Source organism: Brachyistius frenatus, unplaced genomic scaffold (genome assembly GCF_029030835.1).
Source record: "Brachyistius frenatus isolate BFR_SWC_R1_liver_20210118 unplaced genomic scaffold, ASM2903083v1 Contig_27, whole genome shotgun sequence".
Classification (NCBI taxonomy): Eukaryota; Metazoa; Chordata; class Actinopteri; family Embiotocidae; genus Brachyistius; species Brachyistius frenatus.
In genome coordinates this window covers 2,135,924-2,158,846 of record NW_027210626.1, presented here as the reverse complement: position 1 = coordinate 2,158,846, position 22,923 = coordinate 2,135,924, and the positions used below count along the sequence as shown (strand labels likewise).

Here is a 22,923-nt window from a genome sequence, read left to right as displayed (position 1 = left end):
TAAAGCCGGCTGCTTTTGGCTCGCTAATTGCTTTGATAACAAGTTCAAGCAGATAGTTAGAGGGGGGGGGGGGGTACTTCGGAGCTTATGGACCTCTGAAAGAAAACAATACAACCAATCGAGCCGGAAAGGGTTGTCCAATGTTGTTCTTTCGATGCAATATTGCAGAATTTTTCACCTGCTTGTGTTAGCCAGAAACAATACATGTAGTTTTTACACTCAAACTCTTATCACCTCACCTGCCCTTCAGCTACAGGTGGTGCTTCTACAGTACCAACTGACCCTGCTACTGCTGCTACTATGTGGGGACATGACTCAAAACCAAGGTGTGTTGGTCAGTAAAATCAGGGTTTTGGGGTTTCATAGCAGTTTATGAAATATGAGTGAGATTATGAAAGTGTTCGAGGTGAGCTGCTGCCACAGCGATTTAAAAAAAAAAAAAAAGTCATATGAAGACACAAACATTTATGTGTAATGTGCATCTTGTAAACAAGCTCTTTAGAGTGAAGTTGTAAAACTCAAGCACACCTTTGCATTGCTCTCACTGGTGTCTAACCTTGTATGCCCCACCCCCCAAAAAAACCAAAAAAAGCGCTGTTAAGTGTGCTTACGGTTTGTTTTTCCTGCTGTTTGGAATTTTACAACACCTGCGTGATTGTGACAGACACGAACAACAAGCTGATGACAGACATACAGAAATCAACATGAGCAATTCAACATTGCGAGTGGTTAGGAAAGAGTTCAAGGAGCTTAGAAACTTTTTGTGTGAGAGCAGCAAGTCAAGCAAGTCAACTTCTGAAAATATATAGGACGATTAAAACTGGAGGGTGGAAACAGCCGCGAGACAAGTCCCATCTTCTCACTGGCTAAATTTGTATTTGTGTGAAGCTTGAGAGCATCTCCTCGATTCTATGCCATCTCAGGTTTTTTTTTTTTTTTTTAGGAATTGTGCTCCTGCCCTCTCAATCATACAAAATGGCGAAGAAGGCAGAGCCTTGCCTGAGCTTTTCCACCATCCTCGGCGGAGTCTCTCTATGACAACGACTGGCCGTTGAGGCACTCCCGCCGCAAGCACTGCGCCGGCTTCCACCAGTCTCCGTTGTGGCAGCGGCAGATGGTGCAGTCGTCCACCTTTACTTCAATTCCGGCTGGGATGATCGTTGTTCCAGCAAAGCAATTTGGACCTGCCGCATGGGAAGGGAGGGAAGGAGGAGAGAGACAGGAAAGAAGGAATGAGAACGACAAGAAATGGATGCGTCTCTCCTGAGAGTTTCTCTTTGCAGAGGGCTGGTGGCGTGATGCAGAGAGCTGCAAGGAGTTAGGGGAGTCAGAGCAGACGTACAGATCTTTTCACGGGCATGCACCGATGGGCTTGTTTTTGCAACATTAAAGCGCTTTTGTTAGTCTCCCCTTCTCCCTCGACATGGAGCGCTTTGCATCCTAATGCGCTGCGAGCCAGAGAAGCCTGCCAGGCGCTGGCTTGGCAGTACAGAGAGGCTGGAGTACAGAGACAGGGGAAGAGAGAGAAAGCTGCTTTGAGAGGCAGTAGGGAGGATGGTGGTAATCACGTCGGTCTGTATGAAAAGGCCACAGAACTCCTCAGAAATTCCTTACACCGCTTCCTTCCTCACCCACACACACACACACGCGCGCGCACACACACGCGCGCACACACACGTGCACACACACACACACACACACACACACACACACACACACACACACACACACACACACACACACACACACACACACACACACACACACACACACACACACAGCCTTCCAAACCAATAGAGAACTCAGATTAATTTTGACATCTGATTTATCCATAAAACACTGTAGGATTTACCTGTGAGGATCCTTTTTGTTGATAAGATTCCCCTAATTCTAAAACACATTGTGTACCACTGGAGCCTCATGCTCATGTATTTGATAATCTCAGCAGATAGAGAGACAGATTATCCTGGGTACAGTTTAGAGGCTGTTTTCCAGGAAGCCCAAAAAAAACCTTTGTGAGAAAGCAGTGCAGTTACTAGTAAATACCACCTGAAATTATTACATCTAATTTATTTTTCTCTTTGCCTCTGGGAGATTTTGAAGCTGTACATCTCTCTTTTTCTCTACCTCTTGAGACACAAGAGCCAGAAGGTGCGAGGAACTCACCCTCGTTTTAATCATTTAAATGAAGTAATCAGCAGCTCAATTGGTGTGACGGTGACTTTGGATTGCTCTCAGTATTGAGCTCTGTAAAAACTGCCAGATTCAAAACTCTTCTATGAGTAGTCATAAAAACTCATATGTCCCATAACTCTTGAAGACACAGTAGCTTTCATGACTAATATTCATGGATGTCTTAGTGCCTCAGTGAATCTGATTTAATCCCAGCATCATAAATGTGAAAAAGTATGATTATTCAACCTAAAAGGGGTGCATTTCGTTTCTCTGGCCAGCTGCCGAATCTTTCAAATTAGAAACAGCTCTGGCCTTTTTCACAAAACCCCTTTATATGTGTCAAAGTAGGACAACAACAGTTATTGTTATCAAAATAAATCATGACTGAATTCCAGCTGCTTCAGTTTCAAGGTCCATGCATTGGTGAATGCTGGCTCATTGTTTCACTGTCATGGATTTCAGGGATAGTTGAATACAACAGAGCCATCATTACGCATGGGAAACAGTGCCCGGATGACGGCAGCGGAACATCTCGATTTTCATTTCGTCTCATATGTTAACAGGTTAAAGCACCGCCACAGTCTGCACAAGACCCGCGTCCCGCCTCGTGGCTGCAGTGGATCGTCTAGACAATAGGCATCTCATCTTTTTGTCACACATGACCTGCGGCCGTCCCAGCAAACCAATTGACAGGGAAAACATCAGTAATCACATGCGCTATTTAATCATAGCAGAAACACAATGTAGGCTCTGTGCTTTCCATGAAAAAGGCTTGCCACAGTTTTTATTGTTGTGATTAAGCAAATCACAGCACTTGATTAAGGTTAGATAAAGATCATGGTTTGAGTTGCACTGACTCAAAGCACGAGACAGGACACTGGTTTCTACAACGCTTAACCAAAAATAAAGCTTTTGCAACTCAAACAAGTGTTTTAATAGCCTAAAGACTTGCAAACAGGGCTGTCATTTAACTCCCGCTATTCAACAAGCTTTTGCTGCAGACATCTAAGGGATTTGGTTCAATTTCCTGCCGTTCTTATCAGTGAAAATTAGGTGCAGGAGGCCATAAATATCCATGTGACACTGACAGAGGGAGCTGCTGGCTACCTGGTATCCCCATCCTTTGCCTCAGCCTGGGTGCTTTATTTGGACCTGATAAAAGCCTTTTGATCCGAGCTTAGAAGAGACATTGAGAGCGCTGGCCAAGTCTTAACTCTCATTGATCTGCCTCTGGACAGCTGGCACAGGTTACAGGACAAACTCGGTAGAGGTTGATGAGGGAACAGGGTGACCGGTGCCGCTGCCAATTGCCATTGTTTATAGTCAGAGAGATTTGGAAACACAAGGACATAGTTTCAGCTTCCTGACAACCCCACGAAGGAAATGCGGTCACTCGTCCAAGCCTGTGAACCATTCGTGGGCAATAAAATTGTCCTGCATCAAAACTGTCTTAGCACGTCTTCCTTTCCCTGAAAGCTTTAGGAGCGAATGCATATTAGTACTCGTTACACTCCAAACTGCAGCTCGGTCGCAGGCTGTATATGTTACCTAAAAGTAACCAGCTCTATAGCACTGCTACTCTGTGACATATCCATTAAAGAAGCACAATGACGGCCTTCAGACAGATAAAACATGGAGATCCATAAATGGTGTAATCCTATTATACTGACGAAACAGAATACTTCTCATTTACTTTGAGAGTTATATAATGACATAGTCCCTGATGAATATACAGTATATAATTCATCATAAAGATCAGAGCTGAATCAGTTGGAGTAAATGAGTGTGGAGCTCAGAGATAAGCGCCCCCACCGGCTGAATGTTCTATTGTGCCTTTTTCTGCTGTCTGTTGGGGTTTCTAGGGAAAAACACCAAGAAGGACACAAGCGGAAAAGCTACATCCTAATAATGGAAAGCTTTGACAAAAGGTTGGCAAGCATAAGTATTGATTTGTTGATTTTGTGAGAAAAAAGACACTCAGATGTCAAGGTCATACCCAAGCTACATTTATTTCAAAAGTTATTTTAGATGCCAATATGCAGTTAGGACATTGAAATACAGTCCTTAATCCTGTTAAAAAATGTTTACTGTTCAGCCACACTTACCTTTTGCTGATTTTAACCTCCAAATCACTAAATCAGTGAATAATTGGAGCTAATTAGTCAAAACATTACACGGTAACATTTTAGTTAATTCTGATAAAAACATTTTTTAACAGCCCTATCTATAATTTTTCTTTACTGTGTCAGATTGGATTTCGTTAGACTTTTCTCCTGTGCTGCAACGGTGTAAATGCAGTGTGGAGATACAGCACAACCTCCTTTGAAGTTGTTTGTCTGCAAATGCATCAGCCTCTTAAACCACAAAACTGATCTCCAGTCTGAGTAACCCAGCAGATGTTCAATAATCATTGTAGAGCATATTTATATTTCTGCATCTCTGGAAATGTGCAAGTCACATACAAATATGTGAAATGAGCATGAGCTCAAACACATACTCTGGGTTGTGGATACATGCTCATCTACCACAAGAGAGCGATGTAACAATAAAAGTAGAAGCAACACGTCCATCTTTTAAAAAAAACAACAACATGTAATCGGATTGCTAGCTTCGGGCAATTAAATTAACTTTTTCTGCTTTTAATTTTTCCAGGACTTGTTTACCTTGTAGTTTGGAAAGGTACCCAGTCTAAACCTCTGGAGAACACTAGTGTGAAAGAAATATTTCCATAGAGAACACATCTCATCTTTTTTTAATGTAAGATGTTTTCAGGAATATTTGGTTGTTGTTTTTTCAATGGGTTTTGGGCACTTCTTCCCTTTATCGCTTGTTTTAAGCAAATGCCTGGTTTCTAAAATTTAGCTGAATTAAGATTTGCATGTGATTTTAAAATTTGCTAGCGTGCTTACGTAAGCATTTATTACAAAGTCCAATCTGTTTCCCAATATTTTTGCCTTTTCAAAGTTCAATAAAACAACATTCTGTAAGTTAGAACAATGTGAAATGGGGCCCATTATTCGAGACAGAGTATTAGCTTTTAATAACCATTTCATCATGTCACATGTTGATAATGTTCTGATGCAATGCTAAATTGTTCTCCTTCTACTCATCACTTCATAGGCCCTAATAGTACAATTTCACTCACAGTTGTCACACTCATAATGTATTCACAAACTTAAACATATAAAGTTTACAGTTTTGACTAATGGATCCTACAACACAGTGCAGATGGCATCTCTTGTGCACATATAGTATTTAAGACCATTTTAATTCAGGCAAAATGAATATGGAGGACTGTTCAGGTGCTTCCACTGCATAAAGGTGTGACATTTGTGACCTGAACAACTATCGACCTGCAGCCAACCTGTCCTGTCTGTCCAGAATCCAAGAACTATTCGTCTGAGCACAACTACGTGGCTTCCTGGGGGACATTAATGTCCTTCAGCCACAGTGGCCAGGTATTTGACCTCCTATTATCTAATCCAAGATGGTGGATATGTAAAACATTCTACCTACCACCAAGTGAGAACATGTTAACATTTTTATATTGAGTATGATTTCCATTTACCTCAAAGTACAAGCTCACAGAGCCACTAGCTAAACTGCAGACTCTTTGCCTTTTTAAATCAGACCAATGTTTCACAGTCACAGTATCCGTTTAAATATGAACGGTTCACTCAGACCTCTCGCATCCAGGTGTGTAATGCATTGATAAACCCACTTACATGCAACAAAATTTCCTGGTGAGGATAATTTGGACCTCTTGCTCCTGTTGCTGCAGCATCCTTTCTACATGTGTTTAATTTAACTTTATATCTGGCAAAAAACTTTCAATATGGAACTGTCCACAAGCTTTATTACATAAAGGTGGTGACCTTAACAACTGTTGCTAAATAAGCTGCTGTCTGTCTGTTTTGATGTCTGTCTGATAGAGTTCAAATTGTTATTACCAGAGTTCAAATCAACTGTGAACATAATTTCTAAAGGTGTCCCTCAAGGATGAATATAAGGCCCATTATAATTTACATTGTACATAGATACAATTTTTTTTTCTAAATCAGCAACCCACTGAAATGAAAAGAATGCTGATACCATCTTGTATGTACTTAGCCCCACATCAAACCAGGCTCTGACCAGATCACAGGTTTCCTCAGAATGACTTGTGGAATTCCCTATTTGATTTAAAACCTCTAAACTCCACGTAAACCAAATGCACAGAGCTCGGACTTTGACTTGGGTTAAATGTTTTTTGCATCCACATAATTATCTGAAACTAGCACTTGTAACAGGTACAGCAAAAGACAAATGTCCGTCCTCCAATGACTGCATGTCTGACTGGAACACATTTGGATGTCTTCTTTTCTCAGTCCCCTGTCCCTTGGCCAAAAATGAGAGCTAAACAGCATTCCTTCATTGTCCTCTCCCCACAGCCCTCAGCTATCCACTCCCATAGAGATTTATCTGGCTGCCAGAGCCTGACCAGGCACCCTTGGGGAACTTAGAAACAGCAGGCCTACCCTGAAATGCCAAGGGTGTCACTGTGTCCTGTCAGCCTGGATTAGTTTTCTCCCAGCAGCTTCTGCAGCCTTGTTACTGTGTGTGTGTGTGTGTGTGTGTGTGTGTGTGTGTGTGTGTGTGTGTGTGTGTGTGTGTGTGTGTGTGTGTGTGTGTGTGTGTGTGTGTGTGTGTGTGTGTGTGTGTGTGTGTTGGAAGAAAAGAAAGCAAGCTATGGTGATAAAGAAAAAAAATGAGGAAGTGTGAAAGAAAATGTTGGTAGTTGAGTTGAAATGGCCATTTAGCATCTGCCTCAAACTAAATTGCTCTCTTTGCATTTATAGGTCAGCTGCTGCTGGAAAGAAAAATAAAGATATTGCAGGACAGCTATTTTGCCCTTTTTCAAAAGGGATGCTTTTTGGTTGTGAATATGTACATAATTAGAACACATAATGAGAGTAAATGTTGTCATTTGAGGTCAAGAACCCTGACTGTCTCCTAAAACAATTACCTAAAAATATTTTGTTTGGCGAATGCGTCATTGTGTTTAGATCATGAATTCAATATTACCCAGAGGCACTCTTTACTGTTGATCATTCCAGCCAGGTTCACGTTGCAAATGTGCAGTTACTGCACTTGACTCGTAAAGTTCCATCGGTCCCTCTGGATTGGTGCTGGCAAAGGGAAATCTCCCACCTCGCCTTGTAAATAGTCAATGAACCATTGGAATCCAATAATTCTAATTTAGGGATTGGCTACAGCCAATGACAAGGGCATCAGGGCACTGGGAGAGAAAAGGCTCTCTGAGGACCCATTAGTCCCTCCTACCATGCCTTTAATCAATTGGCTAATGTTTACTCTACTCTGCGTCATTTATAATTAAAACTAGTACTGCTCATTAGTGTTCAACGGGCCCAAAGTAATCATTTCAATTCATAAAACATCAATTACATCCTCATTTTCCAAAGGCGTGGCCATCAAATGGTGATACCGTAGATAAACCTGCTGTCATTGGTAATGAAAAATGCATCACTTTGAGGAATGTGCATTGAATTCCAGAAGAGAGGAGTGTTTACCATTTTTACAGATGGGGCAGCATTGCTCCGGCTCGTACACGGGGTTGACACACTCTGGGACGGCGCAGTCGGACACCACACAGTGCACCTCATTATTTGGTTCGCAGCGGCACCATTCACAGGGTGACGGCTGTGAGGTAGAGGGGGGAAGAGAGACAGAGAATCTGGGTTAGATGGGTTTCACCTTTACGTGTGTGTATGAATGTGTGCACTTCTACATCAGGGCTATTCCAACTCAATAGCCGGAGGGGCGGATACGAGGATCACTGGGGCCCCCGAGGGCTGCACACAATATTTAGCCAATTAATGGCTACAAACAGTTCCGAATGTCAATCCTATTTATGGTATCTAATTTCATACAGCAAAATACAAGATGAACATAGTAAAACAGTTTGGGCCGGTTTATGACATAATCAAAGAAATTCCAAGCAGATATAAGGTGCTCATAGCGCATTGTTATTCATATTTGTTAAAAGTGAAAACAGTGAAACACGATCCAGACGGACATTCTCTACTGGGCCTTAGAACATTTTGAACAGGCTGTATCTGGTCCGTGGGCCTGAGTTTGACCATCCCTGCACTCCATGATTATTGGTGGCGAGTGGGAGAAACATTTTGCTTTTATATGCACCCTGATATTATCCGATTTACAAATTTCTCTCTTTATTTGCACCTCATACTGTTGATAAACAAAGAAACGAGTTGATAAATTATTCACAACCCCAGTTTTATTAGGGTATTTGCATCTTAACAAACACAGCCCACAGCTCATTTGTATAAAATCTCCAGAAATAATAAGGGAGTCTATAAAGTGCTATTCATGATATTTAGTATTTTGCTGCATTCTGCTGCGACCTGCCTCAGGTAACGGTTCAGAAGCTTATCACACCACCTCTGCAACATGAAAATCAGTGCGATGCGGCTCGATGTGCTGCTGCCTCGTACTTGACTCTATCTTTGCAAAGTCTCTTGACCGGAAAATGAACTGTAATGTAATTACATGGAGTGGAAAAATACAAACTGTTTCCAAATCACGAAAGGTCAACTGTTCATCATATTAGATTTTCTTTCTGCTCATCATGGTAAACAGCCGTTTAAAGGCCTCCGTGCACCGGGTCTGCTCTGTCAGTGAGTCAGTGCCCTGTACCAACCAAGGGCACAAATGTGTCATATGATAACCCGGTTTTGCCATCTAACCTTTTTTTTATATGTAGACTAACGTATGTGGAGCGCAGCTAATGCAACCAAACCAAATGAGTCATATCAAGCATATCAGTTCATAATGATGTGCTTTAGTTTTGGTAATTGTTGTTTACAACAACAGGTGGGGGGGGGTGAGGTAAGGGTCTCAAAAGCTCACTAATGAACACATTATTTATTGCTTGTATAGTTGCTAGGTAACAAGTGGAGGTCTATGGCACAGAGTCCAGTCCATCCAATTGGAAATATTCATTGTTAGGAAATGTGTCATAGTTTTTTTTTTGTTTGTTTGTTTTTTAACTTGTTTAATTGAACAAACATGATATAATCTGTTTAATAATCATCTTTGGAAGTGCAGGTGGGGAGACTCTTTTACCTTTGGACAAAGCCAGGGTAAGTCTTCATGCTAAACCAAGCAAACCAACAGCTGGCTGCAGCTAAAGATTCCCTGAAAAAAACGTCACAAAGTCGATCTCCCAAGCTGTTGAATCATTCTTTTAAAAGATGAATGTTGTACACTAGAAAATGTACTACTGTTGTTGTTGTTGGGCCGTCAGCTGTCCAAGCTGCAGTAGTTTCAGCAGTATTACTGAAATTGGAATCGTAGCCACAACAACAGCAGCTCCACAGTTCATGATCCAGTTTTGTATAGAGATAAGTGAAAAGGCTATAGCAATACTAGATTATTCTTTGTGACTTTTATCAGCCCATTTTGCCAGGATGCATTAGGTGCACAAAACAGGAAGTGGTCAGGCTTGTATTTTTATTGGAATTTATGGCAGTCTGTTTGCACTGCTAAGAAAAAAGCAACACTAAGAGATGGAGAGAAATGGTACAAAGCAAAGCAAATGCAGCCCATTTCTTGATTGTTTCTATACTTCATGAATTTGCAGGGAGAGTTCTCCAAATCCATGTTGAGATTAAATATTTATCTTCATCCAAAATTCCACCTCCTGTTATTTCACTTTCCCTCCTTGTGATAGAAAATGTGATACTTTGTATCACATAGAGTTTCTCCTATATTGTACATCTATATCAGTGAACTGTCTGGTAGGATTAAAATTTAGGATGACAGAAATACCACTATAATTAACAATAGTATAACACTCAATGCAAATGCACACAGGCTAGAAAGAATTAATTAATCTCAAAGGCAAATAAAGGGGACTGCCAAACTATGAACTTAATAGAAGTTATATTTGTTTTGCAGTAAGTAAATTACAGGATTACACAACTACACTAAAATAATACACAAAGAAAAAAAAAATTAAAACCAAATATTTTATTGGCAAGTTCACATAATCCCCTTCTGGAACTGGCTGCTCTAAGCCCCATGTTGCCATGTCATCCAGTAAGTCCAGCTGCACATATTAACACACTGAACACTTACTTATCCTGTATTTTCAGCGAAGGCCTAAAATATAAAGTGTAATATAAAGTATTTCTGCATGAATCATGGCACATACTTCCTACACAGCCTGAAAGACAGCTTTCATCCCAAACCTATTACAGTTGGAAGACGAATTGAATATTTAAAACTCATTCGACTTTGTAGTTAAAAGTGAAAAAGGCAGAAACACCCCGCTTAAAATTGATACTGGTGCTTACTATGTAAGGTAATAGCAACAATTAAGCAACAGTAATTTTAAATGATGAGCTGCATATCATTTGTTTAGTACAATGTTTAAAATATGTCCAAAGCCATATGTTTGCATGCTGTGCATACTGGCTTTCTGATGGGTGTCTCTTAAAGATGGCTCAACCAATAAAAATGAACTAGATTTTGGAGTGTTTCCTAAAAACCAATAAGTTGAAATGAACAGACAAGCTTGGTTTAAAAACAACTCATTTATGACTTCAAAGGAAAATCAAAAGCAATGGTCAAATCAACTGATAAAATTGACGTATAAGGATCAAACTGCTGCTCAGTGTTTGTTGGCACCAGCACTTATGAAATATGTAATATACAGAGTAAAACGTAAAAGCATAAACAAAGCAAACAGTATTTTTTTTTTTTTTGGCAGTTTGCTGTTGAGACCTGGGGCTAAACAGCATGCTGCCAAAAGTTGTACTACAAACAGACTAGGAGCTCAGATTTTGAAGAAAGTGGAGACAAACTACTGTTTGTTCCATTGTTCTGCTTGTGCGGTCAAATCCATCTGAGTGCAATGTATTTTTTTTGTCCCATCAAGCACTGAAATGTAATGTAGCCAGCAAAATCTAAATGACATGACACAACTTCAAAATATCAAGAAGGAAATCAAAAACTATGTAAGGCAAACAAAATAATTTAAAAAATTTTGAACTGACATTACAGCCTTTGGTAAACATAGAGATTTGTGGTCTTCTACTGTATTTTTAATAGAAAGATATATAAATGTATGTTTCTTTAAATTCTATGTAAGTGGCATTTAAAGAAAAAAAAAGTTGTTCTTACTCTGACCACAGCCATGAGTCATAGTTGTTTATTAGCTTTACTTCCCTTGCAGAGCATACGGAGTATATATGTTCACTGGATTTTACTTTGCAGATCCATATAAGTGAAAAAGACATGAGTTCAGATATTCATTAATTTCAGCTCCTGTCAAAGTGTGATATGTTTGACATGGACAAAAAACGGACTCATGTTCACTGTGCAGAGGTAAAGGGAAACCTTTTTCGGGGAGCTTTGGAAAAAGTCTAGTGTTTCATGGTTACAGATTAATTGTAGCACTGCTTGATCCTGACGTAAAGCCACCGTATGAGCCTGTAAACTAGCTTGACCAGTGCCAGAGTAGTATTGAGGGATGTTTTCATGTTGCCATCTCAAACACTTTATGTAGGTTTCCAAACAATTTCTGTCACATAAGCAGGTTCCTCCTCAGCAAAACAGTAATTGACAATGATATGCTAAATTGAAAGGGAAAGTCCAGCAAGATATTCAGAAAATCTTTATTGTTACTCACATCATTTATTACTGCTGATAAGACTGAGAAACTAAAACAGCAATTCAGCTACAAAAAGTGAGCTCAGTTGGTCCCGAAATCAGTGTCTGGCTGTGCAGGAACTATTTAAAGTTTCTGAAGGCAATCAGAAACCTTCATATTGTTTAAATCCAACCTAATATCTCACCAAAGCCTGTAATCCACCGACCAGGCCACCAAAGGACACCGTGTCAGTGTGACATTTGGCGTTGCCTCGCCGTGCCTTTTAGGTTCAGGCACCCCGAACCACGAGGTTAAGTTCAGGAAAAGAATACGGTTTGGGGTTCAATAAGTAATTTTACATAGTTAATTTTACGTACGTCACTTAAGTTACTTTACCTACGTTATGTAAGTTAAATAAATACGTTATGTTATGTACGAAACATACTTACGTTACTTTAAAAAAAAAAAAAAATCCACATTTACTTTTGGCATCTCACTGACTCGATAACACATGGGAGAACACATTTCTCCCAGCAGTAAATCATGTTCATTCCACCCAGCCAACCCCTGATGTCCTCCCTGTGTGGACTTAATCACTCTTAGTAATTTGTCACATGACCTCCTGCTTCGACAGTCAAGACTAGGCAAGGCAAAACGTGACACTGGCAGTTCTGGTATTCAAGTGCACTACTGGGTGTCTTACTCCCTTTGTAGTGGTACCAGGTTGTAAAATCATGTACACAGGGTTAATAAAAGCAACAGACTAACAACATAATGTTCCTCTCACTAACAGAAACTTTACAGATGGTCATCTACACATCGGTACAGGATAGCTAATTATGGGTAAAAACACACTACAAATATAAGAGTGAAAGTTTTGAAAATGACTTTGAGGCAGAGAGTTGTTTTTTTTTTTTAAATTCTGGCTCATTCATTTTTGAAATTGTTGTTGAACTGAGAAAAAGGGGAAACTGGCTTCTTGACATACTATATATATTTAGTTTTCATCCCGAGATGTTTCTTGTTGCATTGAAGAACTAAGTAGAAACCTACTTATGAAAGACAGAAGGGTTAATTCACAATCACAGCTGACCTTTAAAAACAATTCATTTTAAAGATCAAGGGGCAGCTCTCAGTAGGTTAATCTGTCAAATTGGCCTGTGAAGCAGCTCAGATAGAAGTCTGCCAATGCAGTCTCAGGAAGAAGTATATTAAAAAATGCCATTTGAAAAGAAAACTATTCCAGCACCTATGACACACAGCAGAGAATCCTTCCATGTATTGAGCTGCGCCTGGTGCTTTCAGCGTGTCCTTTTGTGTGAGGTCTACCATGAAGAGGATCAGTCATGCCTTAGCCCAGACTCACAAAAGAAAATGGAGCACCAGCACCAAATTTAGAAGTGCTGCCAGATGTTTTGGTGGAGAAAAGACTCCTGTTGTCCCCATCTTCCTGACTAGGTATTAGAGTGAATCAGCTGTCATGCTATTCATTCCCACACTGAGACAAGTGGAGACAGGGGAGGGAAGCAATGAATAGTCAAATAACCTTCAGCGGGGCAAATGGTAATGTGAAAATACTTTGAGGCTGGAAAAGAGGGTCACAGGAAACTCACCCATGCGCTTAATAGGAGTGATAGGACTGAGTTGACTGTCAAACTGCATGCTGCCTTTGTCCAAGTCACAACAATATTTTTACCAGTGGTCAAGAAATACAGAGAAAAAAAAATCTGATTGACGTCTGTACAGCAATTCTGCAAGTGTAATTAAGTCTGAGCCGTAAAAAACATTTGAAAAATTCTTCATGGCCAAATTGTTTGCACTTACCACTTTCTTCTAATTGGGACCATTATTGCTGCTGTCAAACTGAATAGGAAAATCAATTTAAGTAATCATTTCTACAGTATGAGTATTTTCTCTCGCTGGTATGTTGAAAAGCAGAGTCACCAACTACTGGTGTGTGTGTGTGTGTGTGTGTGTGTGTGTGTGTGTGTGTGTGTGTGTGTGTGTGTGTGTGTGTGTGTGTGTGTGTGTGTGTGTGTGTGTGCGCGTGTGCGTGTGCGTGTGCTGTTTTAAATCTGTTGTCACTTTCACAGTTCCCATAATTACAGCACATCAATGTCTTCAGCATTTTTGCTGTATCGATAGAACCATTAAAAGTTGACAGAAACAGAGAAATCACAGAATAATCCAAACATTTTCTTTCATTTGTATTGATTATGTGTTTATGAAATTTCCTCAGTGTTTAAACTTTACTGAGGAGCAGGCTTCAACTGCACTGCACCGAATAGCACCTGTCTCATGGGGATTGAAAGCAAGGTGAGAGGAAATTAAGCATTAAGGCTGCATGTAATAACCATTACATCACTTAGAAATGAATCAACTGATGTTAATAGCCTCCTAATGTGAAATTATTTAAGATAGTCTGATGGCTGAAATCTACTGTGTTCCTTTAACCACTGAAAATATTGGAGCCCTCCCACCTTTTTCATCTCTGCATCCCCTCCCTGAGGGGGGTGGGGGGGATGGCAGGAAGCATGGACGGGATTGTTCACATTTGAGTTCACATCCCAGCCCAGCCTGAAGATCTGGGATCTGAACTCACCCTATATCTCCTGATTCTTGATTGCAGCTGCGCTGAGGCCAGCGGCGCACCGCTAGCCATGCTGAACGAACTCGTCCCTTCCTCATCTGACGGGAAACCCTGTAGGTGAAACACCTACTAAGGTTGAGTGGCATGACTTGCTCACAAGGCAACAAAAAACAAAATGGTGGAAAATACTGACTCTCGTCTTCCTAAATCTAAATCAGCATTAAATTCAGTGTTGCTAAAAGTAAATAATCTTCGGCGGACGCTGGGAGGTGTTTGGACTTATTTGTCAGGTTGCGGATGCATCAGTTACACCAGCATTAGATTCAACACATTAGAGGCTGACATTCCACCGCAGTCAGCTGCTTTGTGTTGAATGAATACCAAAAAATACTGACATAATAACGGCTGCAAACCCTCCTTACATAGAGTTGGACTTAAGGAGCGACCTACTGAATGCTTTTCTAACCCACTCCCATCCCACAGCATCAAATACTACAGTTATGTCAAATCCCGCTCAAGTCTCAGAATGGGCTCTCGATGCCTTAGGTTTACGCATCAAGTACATGATCATAGTTTGGGTTCGAATAAGTAATTTTACGTAAGTAAAATTTAGCACATCTCACTTCACTTAAGTTGAATATATTATTTTACATAAGAAAAAAAAAAAGTCCACTTTGGCTTTTGCTGTCTCACGGACTCAAACTCTCTGGGATTAAAGTCTTGTGTTTGCTCCATTCAACCTCCAACAACCGCCTCCCTCTGCCACTCGTTCCACTCCGTCACGACTTCCTTTTTCGACCTCGGTGGTCGCGGTGCGGATGCCAAAGGGCGCCTTGCGTGTATCTCTTTGACGCTGATGGGTTTGACAGTATTTGACTCTGAAAATGAAAACCGGCTGGATTTACAGAATAAAAGAAACGGGAAAAATCTGAAGTGTCAGTGGGTGCTAAACTATTTTTGTTGGCTATAATTCGCCGAGCTTTTCAGAAGCTCTAAACTGGCTTCGTCTCTGAAATGCTGCATCTGTGTGTTTCTTCTCCATCATCTCCTGCTGAATATAAATGCAATGGTCTGCACAGTGCAACACAATCACCGCAAAGGAAATGCCAATGAGGTCCACACCAAAGGTTAACCTGTCGGCGTCTCTAAACAGGGGTCTGCATAGTGGATACTGACGGCCTTTCATTTCCTTGAACACTGCAGGGTTCCAAGGCTTTCATGTCCTCGCTGAAGAGACCCAACCTTCTCGACGTGGACGAAGACATTACAGTCACTTGTGTGGTCTTTGATGAAGGAGGGGAATTTCCTCTCCTTCCTTACTGCATTTTGTTTTTACTGCGATAACCAGTGAAAACAAAATGATTTTTCTCTCCCTAAAATCCGTAGACATGTCCTCCCCTCCCCGGGCCCTCCAGTCAAAGTTAGCATGCGGGTGAGCTGCACTATTGACGGACTTGATCTCGCATCAAATTGCGAGGCTTATGCACTAACAGAGGCCCATACAAAATCAGTGGGCTTGCATCCCAATGCTGAACTGAGCTTGATTCCGTCTGACGTGCAAACACACCAATCAGTACAGATTAAGTCCACAGGTCTTACATGGGCTGATCCCACACATCCCTTCATAATGGCAACGCCACATCACTGTCATGCTAATGCACCAGTGCATAAAGTCAGTTGCAACTAACAATTATTTTCATGATCAATTTCCTGATTATTCTTTTTTTTTGATTAACTGGATGAATCATTTAAAATAATCAAGGTAAAAAACAAAAAGTGGAAAAATATGGCCGACAGAATTTTCCAGAACCTGATGGAACATTTTCAGATTGTTTTGTTATTGAACAATTCAAATCTTAACATTATTAAATTTACATTAATAGGAAAGTATTTTTTTTTTTAAAAGGCGCAATTGGACTCGTTGGAAGCAACAATATTTCACATTTTTCGCTTGATAAATGACCTGAATTATTAATTGCTTTTCTAAATTGTTAATTATTTTTTGTTTATAGACTAATCAGTTAAATAATTGTTACAGCATGAGCACAGTGGCCCTATTAGAGGCATAAACAAAGCCTCTCTGCTTATCTAGTTGAATGCACTAGAGGTTGATATAGCAGGTTTTACTTGAGCAGCATGATGAAGCTAAGACTCCTCTTTCCCCTCAAGGTTCTGTTGGTTTTGTCTGATTTCTCAGCGGTCGCAGAAATTGCCAATAATGATGCTCATCTACACACTTGACTTAACATGCTGCGTGGCCCCCTGCCTGCTTCAATTAGTTTCAGTGACATGACATGCTAATATTCACAGGTGCTCAATGTTCCAGCGGCTCCTAGTCGTTTCCCTTTGCATTACCTTGAAGTCATTACCAAACTAAAAACCAACAATATGACAAGTTAAACATATATTCTGCGGGAGCTCTGCATGACTGATGCAGAGAAGCAGACGGATAGAGATACACTGTTTGCTCATTCAGGTTACGACTGTAACCACGTCACCTCACCTTTACTCCTTACATCAATACTATGACCACTAGAGGCCGCTGTTCCAATGAATTGCAACTATGGGGAGTAAGTAAGTGGCTTATATGAAACATGTACAAACTTGTTTGGATTTTGGGGAGTAAGTAAGTGGGGAAGATGATGAACAGCTTGCAGAAGCAACCTTTGGAGTTGTTGTTATTATTATTATTATTATTATTATTATTATTATTATCTATGAGAGGACATTGTCTTGGAATCCTCTTCATTTGCAGGAGTATCTGGGAGATAGTTAAACCCAAAATTAAACGTATTCATGTCCTGTAGCGGGATGTAACCGTGTACATTTCGTCCCATACTGTACTTCAGTACATATTGGAGCTAAGTTGTGTATTTTCATTTAATGCAACTTTGTACTTCCATTGAATCCAAGAGGCAAATGTTGTACATTTTACTTGACTTCCCTTGTCCAATTGCTTTAGTGAATAGGGTTTTTTTCAGAATAAAATTTTTCATACCCTTTCTGTCCAGTGAAAACTGTTTGCTTCCAAATTATTTGAATTCTTCTGATAAACTGAAGGTTAAAGTGCTCCTTTGTGTGTTCCTATAACTCTCCTACTTCTTAAGCTAAATAAGCTATTTAAGTTAAATTAGCTGGAAAATGTATTGTCACAAAGCTGGAAACAGAACTTTTTTTTTTTTTTTTTAGCTTGTTGCCTTTTTAGAGTCACGTGGGACTCATAAGACAGGCAATGCTGCAAACATATGATGATCTTGCTGAATATGAAGCATTATTTCACAAGCAACTACTCTGCACAAGTGATCAAAGTTTGATCAAACTTAGAAATGATCAGTGTTTGCCTTAAAGACAGTCTGCCACGATTCATGTTCCTCTTACATTAAGTCAGCCGTAACAATTTTCTTATCTAACCTTAGTTATAATTGATATTTTGTAAGAAGATGAATAACTGTGATATGAAAGAGGATACTTAAAGTGACGCACCTACAGAGAATTATTACAGATGGAACAACTTCATAAGGTGATAATCAAAGTTCTGCTTACATCTTGCCGCTCTGCCTCCAAGTGTTCATTTGAGATATGAACAAACTGAATATTATGTATGCTATGTGTGGTATCTAGTCATTTCTTTTACAAAGCATTTTAGGTTCTTAATAGCTGCTCTCAATCTTGTATATCTCCAGAAGATGGCTTATATGAAACATGTACAAACTTGTTGTTTGGATTTTGTACAAATATGAATACATTCAGGTTGAATGACGTTGAGTGACTACTGATAAATACCAAAGCCTTTTTTTTGACACAAGCTAAATTCTCAAGTCTGTGACCAAAACCATCAAAACTGAGAGAATTGGTTTGCAATCCAAATAATTGTATTCTCAGTCTATATACTTTTACTTAAAAATGTAATATTTGATTACAGTGAGAAATTTGCTCTCAAAACTATTTTTGATGCTTGCATAACAAAGACACAAAAGTGCCTCCATCATGTCAAATTCTGAAGTTTACTGAACAGTTGTAATATTTTTTTCTGTTTCATTTGTGCCTTTATTAGATTTACGTATTATTGAAGCTCTGTTATCTCTACAGTTTTTTTTAAGATGTTTTTGAAAGGTTAGATTCAAGTATAGCATTTAGCTTTGGAGTGCCTCTTACTTTTCTTTAAAGGGGTAACTGACAGTGGCTGCTTCCCTCTCCGTGGTCTGGTAACACTTAACAGACAGCCATAGGTATTTCAAGTTGGTTGTACAAAATGGATGATTGAAAATGTCCTCCTTCACTCACATACAGCATGAACAATAAACCTTCCTATACCTGATTGGCAGAACCCATTACAGGGCTATTATTTGTTTTTGCTGCTTCTTTCTTAAACTGGAAAACTTAGTGGATGTTTCTGAAAAAAAAACTGTTTATGCACAGAAATTAGTCTCTAAAAAATCTTCTGTAAGAAATAGGCCATGGAGTTTTAGAATAATGCTTTGCTTTCTATTTTCAGGGTTTGGAAAAATTAAGAGGAAATTAAATGTGTCATCACTTTTGACTTTTCTCTGAGTAAATGTTGAGCTCAATAGATGTAGGTTTCCCCTTTCTAACCTTATTCCATAACAAGTAATCTTTAAATCCAGAAAAGGATGAATTCAGATCTACTAAGAGTCTCCTATCAAACATAACTCAATCAGTCAACAGCTCTTTATTCAGATCAGTGGAGCATAAAAAAAAAAAAGAAATCTTGCATTCGAAGCTTAGAGCATTTGGCTGACAGGGCAGTAATGGATGCACTAATCCTAACTGGTTACTGATATATTTTTACAGACACGAACAAGTACCATCATTAACCATAGAGCTATACTCTTGTTTAGGCCACATTGTGTCATATTACATTTCAATCACTTAACAGCCTCGATCTACTCGTGAGGAATTTGAATAAAGAGGTTTCCTCATGGGCAGCAGCAGCAGTTTAAACACAGACTGTAGATGTCATGCTCTGAGTGTCATTTATTATCAGGCAGTACTGTCATGCTCTATAACAACCACCGAGACACTAGTCTGATGTGTAGAAACCCTTCGCAGGAGGCATGGGAAGACTGGATCAGCCAGCAATGACTAACTGTCCACAAATCAAAATACTGTTATCGCATCTGTCTGTTTAATAATGGTGGGTGAACGTTTAGTTGAGAGGCAGGGAGGGGGGATGACATCACTCTGGGAGGCAGCCATCTTGGTGCCCTTGGCCAATAAACACATTTTAATGATGATTTTATGATATGCCAAGAACCAACCTAAAAACAAAGCACAAAGCCTCACCTATCATAACCCCAAAAACTCACACCACAAGCCAAGACTGATGTGTTGCATTTTAAACTATTAATACAGTCAAAGATGATTGCTTTCAACAAGTTGCAAGACTTATTCCCTAAGACCGGCCTTGTTGCTAGGAGACATAGTGGCTGAGACCAAATTGACACCACTGTAACATGAGGGAGTTGGATTTAACTTGATCTGGTGATTGTATGAACAACTGAAAAGCCCAGACTGACATGTGGTTGCTTTGAAGGCATCCAGAATCTGTGACTGAATCAAGCTGGAAATATGGAACCATGCAGAGGTTCAAATGTGACCAACATAACAATTAGATAATTAGTTTGACTGGATACAGGATCTTTAAAGTGTATTAATGCAAACATCGTGCATAATGGCACCATTTGTTTTGTGAACGGACGCGCTTGAATCAGCTGTTTTATTTTGAAAATGTAAGGCATAAATTGATGATTTTCATCTTAAAAGTCGTGACTTACCTTGAATTCTTCCAGTATTTTATACGTTTTCCCCCGGTACTCGCAAAAGTTTTTAACCTCCTTGCACTCGGGGCAGCATCCATTGTGTTCCACTTTGGTGCACTTTGGGTGCAGTTTGGGGCACTCGGGCTGGTCGCACACAGGCCCGTCCTCTGTGCACACGCACGGACAGTTCGAGTGTCCCGGGTAGAAGCGCTCCCCGAGTTTGTAGACGAAGCCACTGTCATCCACGCATCCTTTGCCCCGGTAGTCATCGAAGACGATGTTGTCGCCGGTCGTCCGCTCCGCCTCGTCTGCGACGTAATCCTCGGAGTTACCCACCGTGGCCGGAGACACGGCGCTGAGGGCCAGCAGGACGACGAAGGCGGCCGAGAGGAGAGGGCCCATCCTTCGCCGCGGCATCGGCATCCACATTCAACACGACTATGTGGATGTCATCCCTAAGCTCCCGGTATCCTCTCCGGATCCGTCCTGCGCTTCATTATGATCATCATCATCATCATCATGTAAGGAAATGGGCTGCAGTGGAAAAAAAGAGATGATATGATGGATGATGCTTCCACTGTTTTGCAGAAATACTCACAAACCAACCTCACCTTCCACTACTTTTCATTTTTGCTCAGGTCGGTGTATATTTTCCTTTACTGTGTCCTGCTGCTGCAACCAGAGATCATTCAGCCTTCTTCAGTCATTATTTCACCTCCAGAGACAAACTGGATTCCTTATTGCAGCTTACTCAACAGGCTCTGCTGCCATTATTTCTTAAAGCAAATAAAAACCTCCGTTATCACAAGGAGCATGGGGTCTGTGTGTGCGTGGGGGTGGCGGCGGGGTGTGCGGCATAGGATGCAAATTGGTCTCTTTTTCCAAAATCACAGCAACAGCTAGACGTCCAACAACAGAGGAAAGGGTTACAACATTCATCATGTGAAGTGGGTGGAGTGGGCTCTTCGCAGTCTTCTCCCCCATATTCAATAAATCCCCCAAACTATTAGATATTACAATTTAAAACTTTATGACCAGAGACAACAGGTAGCTTTAGTCTGTTTCAGCTTCCCAAGAAGCCACTAATGACACAAACGACTTCACCCGCATTGGACTTATAAGAACCTGCTTTTACTAAATCAACCGTGAGACATGCAAACAGTGTTAAATGCGCAATGATTTAACCCAAAATGCATCACCGCTTTGGAAGGGGAAAGCACACCCGAAAAAGCAAAACACTTATGTAGCTGAAGATAAACATCTCTCTTGCCTTGTATAATTTTGTTTTTTAGAGCTACGTGTCTGGACAGATCAGTTCTAGTGACATCACTGATGTATATTAAGCGATAGGGTAAACTCACCGTGCTGAAATTGCTTGATATATCCACTTAGTGTGAAGCCAGAAGCCCCAACACATAGAGGCGTTGAGCAGATTACAGATAGTCGCTTATAATGCCTATTGGAAACTTCCCTCTATCCACTGGATAAATTCACCAGGCTCCACGAGATACTGTAATCCCCCCTCTCGTCGAGATGATGGGTTTCAAAACAATTACACACAAGCCTTTTGGAGGTTTGATTCCTCTCTTCCAGAAAGGAAGACGACATCCGCGTAAAAGTAGGTCTTCTTCATGATTATCCTCATCGGACTCACCTTTTTTGAGAAAATATCGCAGTTCACGTCCAACGGCATGCGGTACAGACAGAGAAAGAGACGAAAAAAAAAAAAAATCCTCTGTAGCGTTCCCTGAGAATCCGGAGTCAATTCAGTATTTCCCAACGATGCAGGTGAATATTAGAAAGCAGCCGTCAGTCTTGTTGCACAAATGTGTGTATACATCCAGCGGCTGCATGACAAATGAAAATCCACACGGGAAGAAGTTAAAGAGTACATCAAATCGAGCCGTTCGGGAGTGAAGCCAGTCATTATTTGATTTTGCTGGCCGAGGTTGCGCGCATCGTCAGAAGGCAAGGACGAGGAGGGAGCGCTCCGACTTCCAGCACCTTGGAGAGCGACTGTCTCCTGCGTCCTGCACTGAGAGCAGAGCAGAGCAGAGCAGAGCAGAGCAGAGCGCCCCCCCCGTTCCCCTCTGTCACCCACAGTCACAAACAACACTCACATCCCACCATGCGAGGACAACATTTCTGGAACTCGACATGCAAAGAGTTAAAGACTGAAACCAAGTTCGGACGTTGCGACGGAATATAAGTAGTCAGAGGGCTTCCTACAGGGGTAGCCCGTAAATTGAGGAGATAGGCTCGATGTGTTCAACATGTCTGAGTGCCTATTTGTGACTGTTTGTTTCATTATGCGCCTGCAGAATGTGCGTCTGTGTATACGTGCGCGCGTGTGCCCTGTGTCTTCACACACGACCCGCAAGCGTGTTTGCCTGAGTCACTCATTATTTGGAGCGCAGTTTACAGAAACCTATTTGTATTCTGTGGTGCAACACAGAAGGGAGTCTGACTCCTCAGCCCCCCCCCCCCCCCTCCTCCCCACGACAACAGAAAAAATACAGTATGGCTTTGCAGAGCAAAATCAGCTTTGTTTCACAGATGGTAGCCCAAAGGGGCCACTGCCCGACGACATTCACTCCAAGATGACCTAGTGAGACCCAGAAGACCATCACCTAATTAGATATTCCCACGGGGAATCATAAACATCCCATCAACTGCAGCCTTGTGGCTCATCTTGTTCAAAT

General features: G+C 40.8%; 1 protein-coding gene across 2 annotated transcripts; it reads right to left on the bottom strand.

The window, feature by feature from the left end:
• Positions 1–583: 583 nt before the first annotated feature.
• On the bottom strand, positions 584–22,247 carry vwc2l (von Willebrand factor C domain containing 2 like). 2 transcript variants are annotated; one of them, XM_069698438.1, is made up of 4 exons: positions 21,583–22,247; positions 20,237–20,755; positions 7,746–7,875; positions 584–1,184 (listed from the first exon to the last, which is right to left on the bottom strand). In XM_069698438.1, the coding sequence occupies exons 2-4, from the start codon at positions 20,648–20,650 to the stop codon at positions 1,033–1,035; spliced, it is 696 nt and encodes a 231-aa protein (XP_069554539.1). In that variant the 5' UTR covers positions 20,651–20,755; positions 21,583–22,247; the 3' UTR covers positions 584–1,032. The 2 variants fall into 2 exon arrangements, with proteins under 2 accessions (XP_069554539.1, XP_069554540.1); XM_069698439.1 differs by having other exon boundaries at positions 21,876–22,247.
• Between the last annotated feature and the right edge of the window lie 676 nt (positions 22,248–22,923).

Bases quoted from the DNA above. Each gene is read 5' to 3' on its own strand.
- vwc2l (XM_069698438.1), bottom strand. From the start codon at position 20,650: ATGTGGATGCCGATGCCGCGGCGAAGGATGGGCCCTCTCCTCTCGGCC. The intron at 7,876-20,236 runs GTAAGTCACGAC...TCTACCTCACAG, and splicing joins AAATACTGGAAGAATTCAAG to CCGTCACCCTGTGAATGGTG. The intron at 1,185-7,745 runs GTAAACACTCCT...CCCATGCGGCAG, and splicing joins CTGCCCCATCTGTAAAAATG to GTCCAAATTGCTTTGCTGGA.